Source organism: Schistocerca nitens, chromosome 10, assembly GCF_023898315.1.
Source record: "Schistocerca nitens isolate TAMUIC-IGC-003100 chromosome 10, iqSchNite1.1, whole genome shotgun sequence".
NCBI classification, from domain to species: Eukaryota; Metazoa; Arthropoda; class Insecta; order Orthoptera; family Acrididae; genus Schistocerca; species Schistocerca nitens.
This window is the reverse complement of record NC_064623.1, coordinates 31,106,382-31,123,723: the sequence shown is the minus strand read 5'-3', so window position 1 is coordinate 31,123,723 and position 17,342 is coordinate 31,106,382. Positions and strand designations below refer to the sequence as shown.

At 39.1% G+C, this 17,342-nt stretch overlaps 1 protein-coding gene across 5 annotated transcripts in view; it reads right to left on the bottom strand.

The window, feature by feature from the left end:
* The window catches only part of LOC126210550 (zinc finger protein 239-like), a 71,608-nt gene that overhangs the window by 49,055 nt on the left and 5,211 nt on the right, over positions 1 to 17,342 (bottom strand). For 3 of the 5 annotated variants that reach the window (XR_007540697.1, XM_049939803.1, XM_049939806.1), the window contains exon 2: positions 1,286 to 1,348. Coding sequence is in view for 4 of the 5 variants with exons in the window: in XM_049939803.1 (XP_049795760.1) it covers positions 1,286 to 1,348 (63 nt within the window). In the remaining variant the exon portion in view is untranslated. Of the gene's footprint in view, positions 1 to 1,285; positions 1,349 to 13,308; positions 13,453 to 13,607; positions 13,692 to 17,342 lie in introns of those variants that run through there. The other 2 variants (XM_049939805.1, XM_049939804.1) reach the window with 2 other exon arrangements.

The window sequence follows — 17,342 nt, the reverse complement described above, 5'->3', positions numbered from 1 at the left end:
GTCTGTTACATCAAGGGTGCAGATAACATTGCTGCGGATTTCTTCTCGTGGATCAGTGCTGTTTCCCGCATTGTTGATCTTTCCGATCTGGTCTCCCTCTAAGCTTCTGACGAAGATTCTCAGGTTCTCCCATGAGACCCACAAACATCACTTGTTTTCACAAAGGCTACATTTCCTGGGTTTTTCGACAAGGTGTGATGTGATTCTTCGACTGGCACCCTACGGCCTTTGCTTCCACCCAGGCTGCACCGACAGGTTTTCGATGCACTTCATAACCTAACCCACCCGGGCGTTTGAGCCACCACATGTCTGGTGTCAGAACATTTTGTTTGGAAGAATATCAAATGGGACTGGGCACACAGCTGCATCGCTTGCCAGCGCAACAAGATCAGCCACCACACCTGCCTGCCTCTGGGCAAGTTCGTCATTCCCGCAGGACGATTCCGTCATGTACATATCGATCTGATCGGGCCTCTTCCTCCTTTGGAGGGCCATATATCTTAACTATCGACCGTTTGTCTCGCTGGGTCGAGGCTGTCCCTCTCCCTAACATTGCTGCCGAGACGGTAGCCGAGGCTTTCATTGGCTCGTGGATCGCTCGTTTCGGGTGCCCGATCATTATCACCACCGATCAGGGTCGACACTTTTAATACTCCCGTTTCACCATCCTCTGCAATATCTGCAGTATTAAAAAAATACACACTACCACCTATCACCCACAAAGCAATGGGTTGGCGGAGAGATGTCACTGCACCCTCAAGACGGCCCTTCGATGCGATGATTGTCTCTGGTAGGAAGCTCTCCCATGGGTGCTACTTGGTCTACTCTCGACCTATAAACCTGACCTACAGGGGACTAAATCCAAATTTGTTTTCGGCAAGAATCTGGTCCTACCATCTCCAACATGACATCAAGTGGTTTACATCTGTGTGCTGATTTTAAAGACAAAGCAAACTCACAAACAAGTAGGTTAGATTCACATAGTATAACTGTTAAGAGTTAAAACAATAAAAAAAAGTTAAACTTTCACTATATTCTCAAAAGATAAGCAAGTTCTACAGGATACAGCTTACAGGTGAGAAAATTGGTTTGAGTAACAAAAGATCTGAAGATGGCTGGTGACAGCCTCAACCAACAATTTATGTTTGAAATATTATGTGATTGTGCTAAATGATAACCTGATTTAATAAGACTTATTCTTTTTACTTTCTTTATAACATTCTTGCTAGTTTTATTCTTGACTTACTGTTTGAAACAACATAATTGCTCATGTTATATTACTTACTGGCTCTTGTTTGACAGAGGTTGCACCACAGAAAGAATTTTGATGTTTTTCTGGTGCCGCCATCTGAAAAAGAAACACCATATGTGAAGAAACTATCAAGAGCAATCCAAGGCTAAATCATGAGCCATAAATAAAGTAGGTGAAAAGTTCTAGATTTATGTACCGTGGAATTCCAGGATGTACTTGAAGCAGTGCTTTTTATTTTGTTTGACTGAAGCTTCAACCAGTTTATTACTGTTTGGTGGAAGCTGACGATTAAGACAGTCTTTGAAACATTAATTGTTCTATACATATATAGATACAGTGAATAGGGGACCAACTATAAGTATACTGGAACTATTTTCTGTTTGAAAGAATTTAGATCTTTTTTAAGTTGCCCTTAGTTTCCTAAGACACGAAAATACAGATATTTCATAAATTCAAGTCAAAATGAAAGGAATACCTTGTTGGCTACCCATTTTCTAAATTATTATCTCAACACCTAGAGTAAAAATCTGTAAAACATTGTAGGAAACCAAGTTCACTGGATATAACCTTTCATGATACAGCATCAAATATCTTCTGCTCTTCAATGGCGATTACTTAACTTATGAAACCACGAAAGATCTAATATTCACTGAATAGTCTAAAATAGCAGACTTTCTCTTAATCTACATCTACATACATATCTTCACTGTACTGTGCATGGCAGAGGATACTCCCAAGTGTACCAGTTATTAGCGATTCTTCCTGTTCCATTCACACATGGAGCACAGGAAGAGTGATTGCTTCAATGTCTTTGTGCACACTGTGGTTAGGCTGCTCTTGTCCTCAGGATATTTCTACAAGTAGTATCAATTACATACTGTCTTTGGTGATTGTAATTAAAGTCTTATTTAGACCAAACAAACATGTTTCACATTACTTTTCAGCACCTTCAGTGGTCATGGTAACAATGATTTTTCTAACAAATATGTCTGTCAATTTCATAACGAAGCTACCATTTTCAATTATTACTATTGCTATTAAACTGTATTAAATCTCTATTATCACTCAGATTTTTTTCTACTTCATTTCTTTCTACACCTAAGTCCAATTTTAGTAAGCTGCACTTCAGTGCATGAAATGTGTTTTTATTTTCATGTTGGGTATAACCACTTACACCTCAAAACAATGTGAGGGAGGTTTTAAATTTGCCTGTACATTGTCTGTCTGCTGCAGTTTGCCTTGAAAATGCTGAAATATCGGCGGTTGCTGTTAATATTACCTGGCTGAATTCCCGTAAGTTGTTTGAACCTCAAAACAAGTTTCTTCCTCTGTATAAAATGTTCAAATAACTCTCGAGAATGCAGCCAAGTGACATCTTCAACAAACACCAAAATGTCAACAGATGCACACCCTGTCATTTTCAAGACACCAATGTAATGAGAGGGCACTGTGCAAGTAAGTTTAAAATCCATGTATGCAGACCATATGATGAAAGGCAACATGCACACCATAAATGCTAATGTCATCACGCAACAAACACGATCAACATCTGAAGTTATTGATAGTGAATACTAACAACCAATGTGTGAGGTAGCATCAACTCTGCTTACTTAATAACTCTATCCCAATAACTGGAAGTAATTGCTAGGATATCTGTGTTAAATTTTTTTTTATTTTTTAACTTGGCTAGATTAGGACCTTCCCATCCTCTCTTAAATACATTCCCTTTTTTTACATCATAGTTATGTAAGAAATAATGATAGTTTTAATATGAACAATATAATGAACTGTCTTGAGTGTCTGTAGAGGCAATGTAAATAAATAATAATGACTAAGAACTAATAAAGTTACAGTAGTACTGGCAGTATTTCTATGCTATTGCTGCTGCTGCCACAAACGATGATGATGATGATGATGATGATGATAACTACAATAACAACAACAACAACGATTAATGGCAGATATAAAAACTATTTACAGATGTACAAAATACACATTTTCTGATACATTGAGTTCCAGGGAAGGGAAATTTAAGAAGATGCCACCAGCTAAAAACACTGGGAAATGAGGATCTGGTTGGAAACAAGGAAGTAAAGGGGTAACATGTGCATACAGAGATAACAATAGTCATTATTATTGCTTCAGTAGATATGTCATTAACTGTCTTTTGAAACTGGAAATGTTATTCAGTTCTCTAATATAATGAGGGAGTTATTCCAGGGACAGGTTCCTGCTACTGAAAAGTACTTCGAGGAGAAAATGGCTCATTGATGGAGTGGGACAGAAAGGATTTAGCCCTGATGAGAATGGGTGTTTCTGGCATGTTGTTCAGACAAGAGCATTAAGGTCAAGGAAATATGTGAGGGACAGTGTATGTTGATAAGACAGTACAGAAGACAGAGTGTATGGAAATCTCTGCACTTGGCTGCACATTGTCAGAACTCCTGTGCATATGATGGTGAAATATAATGAAAGAGTTGAACACAACATTTACATTGAACACGGGCATTCATAAGCAGTTTCAGGCACTGTCAGCTTCTCTGTGAATGACTTTGCAGGACATCATCACTGTAGTCAGTGATTAGAAGTGTAAGTATTTGCAGAAGTTTCTTTTTCAGATCAAGAGGGAAGAGCTTTTTATATTTTTGAGGGGAATGGAGAGATCCTGATGTCCTCTTCCACATTGCAGTTGCTTTCTCGACCCAGTTTAGATTTTCATCTGTTACTACTCCTGGACTCTTTGCTTTAGTCACACTTAGAACTAAAGATGGTAGGTATGTATTCTGTAGGATGACTGGTGGCAAGGCAGTGTTCTGAAATAGCAGATTTGTTCCGCTGTTTAAGAGTGAGTGACACTTCTGATCAATATATCATCCTTTACGGTCCTAATGATCTGACCGAATATGACATGCCACAACTACAAGGAATATGGTAGATCTAAATGAACACATAATAAGCAAACCACCGTATAGTACATGGTGGAGAGTATCCCCCAGGATTGGTCATATTCTGCAGAAAGATGATGTTAAATGTGTTGTTCAACCACCATCTATGACTAGTGCCCTTTTGGGTTCTCTAAAGACTGATCTCTGTTTGCATAAGGCAAGTATCTATTGTGTTCCTTGCAGCTGTGGCACATCATATATTGAAACTTCCTGGCAGATTAAAACTGTGTGCCCGACCGAGACTCGAACTCGGGACCTTTGCCTTTCGCGGGCAAGCGCTCTACCATCTGAGCTACTGAAGCACGACTCACACCCGGTACTCACAGCTTTACTTCTGCCAGTATCTCGTCTCCTACCTTCCAAACTTTACAGAAGCTCTCGAGAGCTTCTGTAAAGTTTGGAAGGTAGGAGACGAGATACTGGCAGAAGTAAAGCTGTGAGTACCGGGTGTGAGTCGTGCTTCGGTAGCTCAGATGGTAGAGCGCTTGCCCGCGAAAGGCAAAGGTCCCGAGTTCGAGTCTCGGTCGGGCACACAGTTTTAATCTGCCAGGAAGTTTCATATCAGCGCACACTCCACTGCAGAGTGAAAATCTCATTCTGGACATCATATATTGGTCAGATGATCAGGACCGTGGAGGACTGGTGCATTGGGCATAAGCCTTACAAATACTTAGAACAGTCAGCAAAACTATTAATGAATACACTGACTTAGCACTGGTCATCCTATGGATGTTCTGCCACACACTTCCAGCTAACAGTGTTGTAAGGGAAGCACCATTACAGTCACTGAAGATGGTATTTAACCTACATTACTATTGTAGACTCACTTTGTTGGGGTGGTTTGCATCTATCTTCAAGTGCTGCCAAGCGAGTTTTTTCACAACCTTTGTGACACTCTCCCATGGGTCAAACAAACCTGTGGCCATTTGTACTCCCCTTCTTTGTACTCGTTCATTATTGCCCGGTAATCTTGGCTGGTTCAAATCCCAGGCACTTGAGCAGCATTTTAGAATGGGTCACACATGTGATTTGCAAGAGATTTTCTTTGTAGATGGATTTCATTTTTCCAGTATTTTTTCAATGAACCAATGTGTGATATCTGTTTTACCTACATTTTAACCTATGTGACTGTTGCATTTCATATCTCTACAAATTGTTATACCCAAATATTTGTAAGAGTGGACAGACTCCAATCGTGACTCTATTGATACTGTAGTCATATGATACTATGTTTCCTCATTTTGTGGAGTGCACAATTTTACATTTCTGAACATTTAAAGCAATTGGTCAACCTTTGCATAATTTTCAAAACTTATCAAGATCTAACTGAATATTTGTGCAGCTTTTTCAGCCAGTACTTCACCACAAGTCACAGCATCACCCATGAAAACACCACGGTTACTATTAACATTGTCTGCATGGTAATTAATTAAGGGTAGCAACATGCTTCCTTGGGGCACACCCAGTTACTTTTACTCTCCATCTAAGATCACATGCTCTGTCCTCTATCAAGAAATACTCAATCCAGTCAAAATTTTCACTTGATAAACCTACACAATCATAAATTTAATAATAGACGTAAGTGTTGTTAATAATGTAAGATGCAAAACTGCAGATTTTTAAAAATATATACAGAGCACAGCAAGCACTTCTAAATACACTACTGGCCATTAAAATTGCTACACCATGAAGATGATGTGCTACAGATGCGAAATTTAACCAACAGGAAGAAGATGCTGTGATACGCAAATGATTAGCTATTCAGAGCATTCACACAAGGTTGGCGCCAGTGGCGACACCTACAACGTGCCGACATGAGGAAAGTTTCCAACCGATTTCTCATACAGAAACAGCAGTTGACCAGCGTTGCCTGGTGAAACGTTGTTTCGATGCCTCATGTAAGGAGGAGAAATGCGTACCATCACATTTCCGACTATGATAAAGGTCGGACTGTAGCCTATCGCAATTGCAGTTTATCGTATCGCGACATTGCTGCTCGCGTTGATCGAGATCCAATGACTGTTACCAGAATATGGAATCGGTGGGTTCAGGAGGGTAATATGGAACGCTGTGCTGGATCCCAACGGCATCGTATCACTAGCAATCGAGATGACAGGCATCTTATCCGCATGGCTGTAATGGATCATGCAGCCACGTCTCGATCTCTGAGTCAACAGATGGGGACTTTTGTGAGACAACAACCATCTGCACGAACAGTTCGACGACTTTTGCAGCAGTATGGACTATCAGCTCGGAGACTATGACTGCGGTTAACCCTGACGCTGCATCACAGACAGGAGTGCCTGTGATGGTGTACTCAACGACGAACCTGGGTGCACGAATGGCAAAATGTCATTTTTTCGGATGAATCCAGGTTCTGTTTACAGCATCATGATGGTCGCATCCGTGTTTGGGGACTTCGCGGTGAAGGCACATTGGAAGCATGTATTCGTCATCGCCATACCGGCATATGACCCGGCGTGACTGTACGGGGTGCCATTGGTTACACGTCTCGGTCACCTCTTGTTCGCATTGACGGCAATTTGAACAGTGGACGTTACATTTCAGATGTGTTACGACCCATGGCTCCACCCTTCATTCGATCCCTGCGAAACCCTACATTTGAGCAGGATAATGCACGACCCCATGTTGCAGGTCCTGTATGGGCCTTTCTGGATACAGAAAATGTTTGACTGTTGCACAGGCCAGCACATTCTCCAGATCTCTCACCTATTGAAAATGTCTCGTCAATGTTGGCCGAACAACTGGCTCATCACAATGCGCCAGTCACTACTCTTGATTAACTGTGGTGTCGTGTTGAAGCTGCATGGGCAGCTGTACCTGTACACACCATCCGACCTCTGTTTGACTCAATGCCCAGGCGTATCAAGGCCGTTATTATGGCCAGTGGTGGTTGTTCTGGGTACTGATTTCTCAGGATCTAGGCACCCAAATTGTGTGAAAATGTAATCACATGTCAGTTGTTGTATAATGTATTTGTCCAATGAATACCCGTGTATCATCTGCATTTCTTCTTGGTGTAGCAATTTTAATGGCCAGTAGTATTCTAACAAAAGCTGTTTGTCTTTATTTATAGTTATTACTGTAATCAACTGAAATGGTTAACTTTAGCAGTATACTCAAGAACAGATTATGTATCTTCTTCACATCTCTGAGAATTCTCTGGAACAAAGGAAAAGGAGTCTTTAAAACATTGTGTAAAAAAAATAGGAGGAAATGATTTTCTCTAGTTTTTGAGGTGTTTAATGTCATTGTAATACGTATAGTTTTTCTCACGAAGTATTTCATGCAGCCCCACCCCTTCACTGATAAGTAAGCTTAAAGATAATTTTTTCTAGAGTCTGAAGACACAGGTCTTTAAAGTTAGTTACAGAAAAGAAATAGGAATGATGGGGACAGTTCTGAAGTTTGCAATTTGCAACTTATCAAAGTACGAAGTATTTTACTTCTTGTAACTTAAAATATATAATTAAAAAAAACTGGTAGAGAGAGAGAGAGAGAGAGAGAGAGAGAGAGAGAGAGAGAGAGAGAGTGTGTGTGTGTGTGTGTGTGTGTGTGTGTGTGTGTGTGTAGCACTTGTGCACGAAGGGTGAAGGGTATTGTACAAACTTAATTATTTACATAGAAAGTTCACCCATCCCAGGAATCTAGTATCTCAACAATTTTTGCCTTTTATTGATACAGGCAAGATATATGTCTACCCATTTCTGAGAAAAAGGGGCCTTAACATGACAGACAGTTGAATAACAAATGACAAAAAATATTTTTTGTACAATATATTTACAAATTAATCATTTCTGGATTTTTTTCTTTGCTTCTATTGTGAACCTCACTTCTTGCCAAAGATCAGCATTTTAGGTCAACCGGAAGCACCCTGCAGGTTTTACTGAGTGAGCCTGTGAGCACTGAAACAAGTAACATAACTAGCCATACCTTTTGATTGTATTAAATTTGAAGGTTAAACTTCTGACACCAGCAATGGACTGTAGGACTTAGTATGTGACAAATTTCAACTAGATGCATCTACCTGTTCCTGAGAGAAAGGGTTTGTAACAGGCAGACAATAAAGTGGTCCTATAAGAGTTCCAGTTTTACCAACTGGTGCACAGAATTAAAAAAATCACCACATCAATTCATATAAACATTTCAGCATCTCTCACAAGAGAAATTCATTGGTTTCTTTCTTACCCAAAATGAACTGCAGCTGGAAAGGATGTGTTAAAATCAAACAAGAAATAGCAGGTATAAAGGGATTGTTACTACTACTGCATAACACCAATAAACAAAACAGAAAATTTAAGATACCATGCAAATTGTCTTCATATATATGTGTAACGAAAGATATTACATCTTGGCAACCTGAAACAACAGAAATTGCCAATGTGAGAGTAAGAAGGTAAATTATTTGATGTTGCACAGAAGTACATCTAAATTTGTGAATTTCTATAGACAGTATAGTGAGCAGATTATGACAGCTAGGATAAACACAAAGCCATGAGCCACCACAGCAGTACAAGTATAGGGTGTTTCAGAAAGGACTTTACAACTTTGAAACATCATATAAATTAATTCATACTACGTACAGAAATGATTGTAGTGTCGATTTGTAGGGAAATACATCAAGTTTTGTTTCACATAGTTCGCTTGTACCGAATCACACCACAAGGTTGTTAGTGGAAGTTGCATTAAAGATGGCTGCCTTCACTGGACCCGAGTGTGCTAGCCGTGTGTTTTGGTTTGAAGAATCGAAGTAAGCGACAAAATTTCAGCATAATTTCTGTACCAGGTATGCTAAAGATCCTCCTAGTAGGCCTACAATTTATGAGTGGCATAAATGTTTTGTAGAAACAGAGTGCTCAGTAAGACATGGGAAATCATCAGGTCATCCAAGCACCATCAACGGGATACTGTACTTGGATACTTACAACAATTTTTGATACCACAGACCAATGAGGAGGACCAAGAATGAAATGTTAACCTCAAGCAAGAAGGCGCACCACGCCACTACCTGGCTGATGTACAGAATTTTCTCAGTGACTGCTTTCCAGGTCAATGGATTGGCCGTGATGTGCCAATCGCACGGCCCCCGTTCCCCAGACCTTACACCACTCGATTTTTTTTTTAATAGAGTTTCATCAAGAATATCATGTTTGTACCTCTGGTGCCAGCTTCACTACCTGAACTTAGACAAGAATTTACACTGCCACCAAGCAAGTTACACCTGCAATGCTACAGCGAGTTTGGAAAGGCTGACTTCCGATGGGATGTGTGCAGGGTAACCAATGGAAGCCACATACATCTTTAGTTTAAGGTAAAAAAAAACTTTAGGAGTTTCCCTACAAAATAACACTAAACCCAGCTCTATATCTTCTTTCAATAAATTTATATGAATTTTTAAATTTTTTAAGTCCTTTTTGGAACACCCTGTGTACATGACTAATAGATCTCCAAATTATGGCACAGAGATGAGGTGACCCCTTTGCCCAGTGGGAAACCACTGCAGCCAACCTCCTGAGAACTGACGGGTAAACCACAGATGTCACTCATATGAGGAAATACGTCAGGCACTGGGCAACTAGTGCACAACAAAATATTAACACAGAGATCAACAACAGGCCTAGAAAGCCAGTGGTACCATCACCGCTTTCAAAAATCAAAGAAGCTTCAGATCAAATCCAATATCAAAAGTGGCCAAAGACTTTGAGCATACCTGTCACATATAACAGCAAACATGGCTGTGATGGAAGATTGATGTGTCTGAAGAAAAATGATAAGAAATGGGACTAATCCTGTATTCTTAGAAAATGATGCAAGAATTCAGGAAATCACACGGATTATGGCAGAGAGGGACATACTGATAATGGTACTAAGTGAAGTAAGATAAAGGGGAATGGAAGCAAGGCAATGGAAAAAGAATACAAAATGTGGTGGCCAGGAAGAGAAAAAAGAAGAAATGGTGTCGTAATAACAGTGGTTAAAGGGCTGATGAACTAAGGAATTATGTGGAAAATGGATGTGATAGTGTAACTGAAGCTAAGATGATGGAAGGAAATACCCTTGACATAATCCCGGTTTATGCCCCACAACAATGATAGATGAAAAGGAAGAACTTTTCGCTAAAGTCAAGGAGGCTGTAACATCTAACATGACTGGGATTAGAGGAGACAAATGCTAGAGTTTGGAGTGATAGAAAAGGATATAAAACAGTTGCAGGAAGCCTTAGAGAAGACCACAAAAAAGATGAAGGTGAGGTCTGAGAAATAAATGGGTCATTGCTACTGGATGGTATCAAAAAAGAGATAGTCACAAGTTTACTGAATACAGTAGGAATTTGCAACAGAAATCCATAACAGACAATCAAGTAATAATTTGAAGCCACCCAATGGAAGTGAAAGTGATACCAAGTATTCGTGTCAACAGTGACCACAGACTATTTGTAGGGGCATTGAGGAACTTCGGAAATAATAAATATGGGGGAAAAAGACAGCAAACATAAAATACTAGAAAATTAAATATTGAGAAACCCATGGCATATATAAGGAAAAAATCAGAACACAGCTTCCTAAAGATGAGTGGAAAGATGTGGAGGAAGAATGGACGAGATTAAAACAGGCCTTAGTCAAGGCAGTAGAAGAAACAATCAAGACAAAAAAGCTATGGGTGATGGAATGGGAAGCAGTGAAGAAGAAGAGTAATGCATGGAGAGAATCATTCAAAAACAGAATGAAAGAGAGAGATGAAAGGAAATGACCACACACAGCAGCACAGAAAATAACAAAACTGGCTAAGATGTCTTGGGGAAAAGTCACAAAATACACAGAATGGAATTTTATGGATGACAGAAGATACAGTATTATATTGCATATTAGGCAACATAAAGAAGCAAAAAGAAAATACTTCAAAAGTCATCAATGAAAAATACCATTACGAAATAAATGGCAATATAAAACTAATACTTCACATGCCATGACTTCCAAGGTGCAACTGGGCATAAAAATATATCACTCCTCAGTAAAACAATGGATGAACCAGCAGATGGGCATCTGATCCATGCACAAGTGCAGAGTATTGGTGATGTTTTACTGATCAAGCATGGTTTGGATCAGATGCCCATTTGCTGGTTCATCCATGGTTTTGCCAAGGAGTGACTTGTTTTTATACACACCTGCACCTTGGAAATCATAGCATATAAAGTATTACTTTTATATGACCTGAAGATACACCTCCTGGCTATAAAACCAGTCATCACACAGGGAACAACACAAACAGCTATTAAGGAGTTGGACTTTCTCTCAGTTTAACATAGACTATTTTACCATCTATGATTTTAAACTTTTGACTGTCCTTCACATCATGTACAAATGTGGTACAATTTGAACACAACTAATCTACTCTGCTAAACTGAGTTTACATATTCCTCTTGAAATGATTTTTCTTAATAAATGCTCACTATTAGTACCCATGTTCACTTTAAAAATAAATATTTGTTTGAAGAACCTGCCTTAAGGAATACAATTTTTTTCCTCTCATTTAACTTATTCAGTGAAGAACTGCATGTTCCAAACTTAGGTCATAAGAGTTTTCACACCGTGAGAACCCAACAAGCAACAAAAATTTGCAGATAACAACATTCATTAAAATAACATTTATACCAGCAGGAGATAGTGACAAGAACACAGTATGCATCTTAAGTCAAATAAATCTAAATCCAGTGAATATAAAATAAACAAGAAGTAGTATTTTGATGAACATAGGATCCTTCTAACACATTTTCAGTTTAAAGATCTGGAATAATACAAGATACCCTAATTTAGTTAGCTCTTAAAGCTTCACATTTGTGAGATGCCCGCAGGAGTTTCATACAACCTACACACAGATTAGTGTAATATTGATATATTGTTCTATGACTTTTTTCCGATACCAAATTTGCCTATGCAGTTTTAATACACAACACATTGTGCATATTATTATATACAATGTTTTCTATGAAAAGTGAAAGCTAGGGAAATTAATTCCTAGCTAAGTGCATATTATGCAAACATACACAATCATATGAGATATGGTGTGATATTCTGCAGTAATTCTCCAGCTGCCATTGGCAGTTTTAGAATCCAGGAGACAGCCACAAGGATTTTAAATTGAAGCAAACCTCGAGACTCACAAAAACCATTTTCATAAAGCTGAAGATTCTAACACTTTCTCGCTTGATGAATTTCTTAGCAGAATGGATTGATGGGTGTATTATTATTTATGGCATATGTCAATACTGCATAGTCCAACTTCTGTACAAATTTTGTGCAGTAATGCTATCATTGTAAATACACACTATAAAATGTTTTACTTATTTTTTTAATTTGATGATGTGTGGCTACAATAGCATAAGAATTATCACACTCTACAAGTGTATTGAAGTTTTAACATTTGGTGAAAAGTTTTATATCCTTTTACATGTAAATATGCTTAAGAATTTTTCTCGACCAATTGCAAATCCATAAGAGCAATTTCATGTGGGATCTGTGGAAGGTACATTAGCATATTTGGTCCTATTTTGGAAATATTTATTGTGAGTTGTTGTTCTCTGACATGTTCTACGTCCTAGAGGATCTCCTCACTGTGTATCAATTGGAAAGAAAAGTACATCTAAATGTAACTCTTGTATATTCTGAGGAATTAAAATTATTTTAAAAAGAACCACATAGTGCCAACCGAATGCTAACTAAAGAAAAATAATAAAATTCACATTACACTATAATTAACCTGCAAGTAATACACGCCAAATATAATTTTGTTCAAATGGAGCATTCCGGAATGACTTTAAGCTGTAGAATAAATTCTCCACAAGTACAATATAGAGGCTATAGATGACAATTTGTAATTTTGGAAAGACATGAAGTCTTATTTACTGTGTCACTGTAGTTCATTGAGTGCGCTGGTTGTGATTAACTGCAACACATGAACTATTCAGGGAAGCAAATGCACTATGAAAATACTAGCACATTTTGCCCGGCATTTGTAGCACACTGTGTAATATCTGATCACATGGCTCAAATAAATAAGGATTACGATAATTGTCGTTACGATACAACTAACCATTTAAAGCGTGAACGTTCCGAGGAACAGTTCAGGTCATCTTTCTGCTATGCGTCATTCGAATCAGCGGGGGAGACGTACATAGATATATACAGGAGTAGTTAACTGCGTTTACACTATGCGCTTATTATACAGAAACACAGACAGCTGATACACATTCTTTTGTTCCAGTTTACCTCGTGGCATGCGAGACAACATTCCTACACGAAACACGTAAGTACGCCACTGGTCCTATTCTATACTTTTGCCCAGAAATTAGTAACTAAGATAACCAACTCAAACGCGCAGAAAATACGCACTCTGCTAGAAAGTAAACAGATTCTTAGCTACAGAACTCTTCCGTGAAATCTCAGTTGACAGATGGTGCTGGCATTTGAATTTCAGTGATCTCCGGCGGCGCATGTTGGTAACGTCTCCGCCAGCTGTGACAGGTGAAAATGACGGACAGCTGATTTTTGTAGCCAATAAGAATGATGTTTTGGTTTCAATAGCGGACGAAACGAATTTTGATTTTCAAGATAACATCCTTTAGCACAGTGCGTATCTTAGTGCGACAGGAAAAGATGTACACACAGAAGCACGTAATAAATGATTTAACACAAGTGTTATCATTATATTCTTTTACATTAGGTGTAGTGTGTGCTAACAGGATCTACGGTTTGTACACTGTTGCTGGATTCTTCATGAAATGAATAAACATATTCACCTTTTGAAGTATTCTCTAGGCACACATATTCGAACAAATAACTACTAAAAAGTTTTTTTGCGCTGTCTGGTTCTGTGAAGAAATTTGGGGATTACAGAAGTGTCTGATCCCAGCCATTGCTGTGACTCATGACGTCATCAATATGGCGGAAATGTCTATACTAAGCGTATCCAATATGACGCTTATGACGTCACTACATACACACGGCAACAAACACGAAAATAATTATAAATAAGACAATAACGTCTCCCCCTAAAATACAATCAAACAAACGGGACAACCGCCGGAAATTGGGGGTTCTAAGGTGAGGACAGGCTAAATATAATAGTAAAAAATAAATAAAAGCACACACCACAGTCCAAAAAAATGACGATCAAAAACGAAACAATTGCGACATTCCGCTACACCAACAAAAATATGCAGGAATAGGACACTTCCCTTGACCTATATAGGTCAACTACAGGTGACGATACCAAAACGCCAATACCTACAACTAAGATTTTCTGTGCGTGACTTCTCTTTTTTTATCGTGATGGTCATTTCTCCGTGTGTAGGTGGGTGCCAACAGAATGTTTTTGCAATTGGAGGAGGAAATTGTTCATTGAAATTCCATGAGAAGATCCCGTCGCAACGAAAAACGCCTTTGTTTTAATGATTGCCACTCCAATTCACGTATCATGTCTGTGGCACTATCTCTCCTATTTCTCGATAATACAAAACGAGCTGCCCTTCTTTGAACTTTTTCGATGTCTTCCATCTGATGCGGATCCCACACCGCACAGCAGTACTCCAGAATAGGGCGGACAAGCGTAGTGTAAGCAGTCTCTTTAGTAGACCTGTTGCACCTTCTAAGTGTTCCGGCAATGAATCGCATTCTTCCGCTGGCTCTACCCACAACATTATCTGTGTGTTCGTTCCTATTTACGGTATTTGTAATTGTAATTCCTAAGTATTTAGATGAATTTACAGTCTTCAGGTTTGTGTGACTTATCGCGTAATCAAAATTTAGCGGATTTCTTTTAGTACTCATGTGACTAACTTCACACTTTTCTTTATTCAGGGCCAATTGCCACTTTTCGCACCACAGAGATATCGTATATAAACCGTTTTGCGATTCGTTTTGGTCATCTGATGAGTTTACAAGACGGTAAATGACAGCAACATCTGCAAACAATCTAAGACGGCTAGTGCGGTTGTCTCATATGTCGTTAATATAGACCAGGAACAATAGAGGGCCTATAACACTTCCTTGGGGAACGCCGGTTATTACTTGTGTTTTACTCGATGACTTTCCGTCTATTACTACGAATTGTGTCCTTTCTGACATGAAATCACGAATCCAGTGGCACAACTGAGACGATATTCCATAGCCACACAGTTTGGTTAGAAGACACTTGTGAGGAACGGTGTCGAAAGCCTTCTGGAAATGGGGAAAAAAGTTGAAAATATGAAGTTTGTGTTGGGTAGAGAGTTGGACTTGAGTAGTTGGTGCAGCAATGCTGACCACAGTACTCCAGTGGTGTAATGGTTAGCATTTCTGCGTTGTAAGCGGAAAGTCGTGAGTCTGAGTGCTGGCTGCGGTACAAATTTTAACTCAATTCAACAGCTTCCATCATCAGAATGAGAGTTTATTCAACATTAATGTTAAAGGGAATAGTTTTCAACGGAGAAAACACGGTGCTACGCTAATCGAAGATATCAATTCGTTTTGGAACACGAATCGGCCGCCTAGTAACTCTTACCGAGTATCTTTGGCGGCAACTGCAAGCCGACAATAATAATTTTGAACATAAAGAACGAGACTTCAAAAGATTAGTATAACCCGGCTATAGACTCAAATTAGTGTAAAGAGCGGACATTGTCAACAAATATTGGTAGCAATGACGGAGAGTGTTGTGTTGCCACGCTTTCACGTACCTCGATCTCGACGGGGTGAAGACTATGGGCTCGGCATAGAAAAAGGAAATTAAAATTTATCTGATTGTGAAAGTGCCATTAGGCAACATAGGAGGCTTCACGCTACACTCCAGACAAATTTGTGCTAATAAGCGACCGTCTCGGGAACCAAAACCAGCTGCCGTTCCCTGTCTAACAGCTTCCAGGAGCAACAAAATTGTCATCTTCAATACTTTGTGTCTATATTGACCGAATTTAAAACAGTGTCGTAATGTGCTCATTAAGAGGTATACACTGAGGTGACAAGAGTCACGGGATGCCGATATGTGCACATACAAATGGCGCTAGTATCCTGTACATCAGTTTGGATTCCGTAGAAATGTTGGAACACGTGAGGCAATACTGACCCTACGACTTATCTTAGATTAAGGAAAGGCAAACCTACGTTTCTAGCATTTGTAGACTTAGAGAGAGCTTTTGATAATGTTGACTGGAATACTCTCTTTCAAATTCTAAAGTTGGCAGGGATAAAATACAGGGAGAGAAAGGCTATTTACAATTTGTACAGAAACCAGATGGCAGTTATAAGAGTCGAGGGGCATGAAAGGGAACCAGTGGTTGGGAAGGGAGTGAGACAGGGTTGTAGCCTATCCCCGATGTTATTCAATCTGTATATTGAGCAAGCAGTAAAGGAAACAAAAGAAAAATTCGGAGTAGGTATTGAAATCCATGGAGAAGAAATAAAAACTTTCAGGTTCGCCGATGACATTGTAATTCGGTCAGAGACAGCAAAGGACCTGGAAGAGCAGTTGAACGGAATGGACAGTGTCTTGAAAGGAGGATATAAGATGAACATCAACAAAAGCAAAACGAGGGTAATGGAATGTAGTCGAATAAAATCGGGCGATGCTGCGGGAATTAGATTAGGAAATGAGATACTTAAAGTAGTAAATGAGTTTTGCTATTTGGGGAGCAAAATAACTGATGATGGTCGAAGTAGAGAGGATATAAAATGTAGACTGGCAATGGCAAGGAAATCGTTTCTGAAGAAGAGAAATTTGTTAACATCGCGTATAGATTTAAGTGTCAGGAAGCCGTTTCTGAAAGTATTTGTATGGAGTGTAGCCATGTATGGAAGTGTAACGTGGACGACAAATAGCTTAGACAAGAAGAGAATAGAACCTTTCGAAATGTGGAGCTACAGAAGAATGCTGAAGATTAGATGGGTAGATCACATAACTAATGAGGAGGTATTAAATTGAATTGGAGAGAAGAGAAATTTGTGGCACAAGAAGGGATCGGTTGGTAGGTCATATTCTGAGGCATCAAGGGATCACCAATTGAGTATTGGAGGGCAGTGTGGAGGGTAAAAATCGTAGAGGGAGACCAAGAGATGAATACACTACACAGATTCAGAAGGATATAGGTTGAA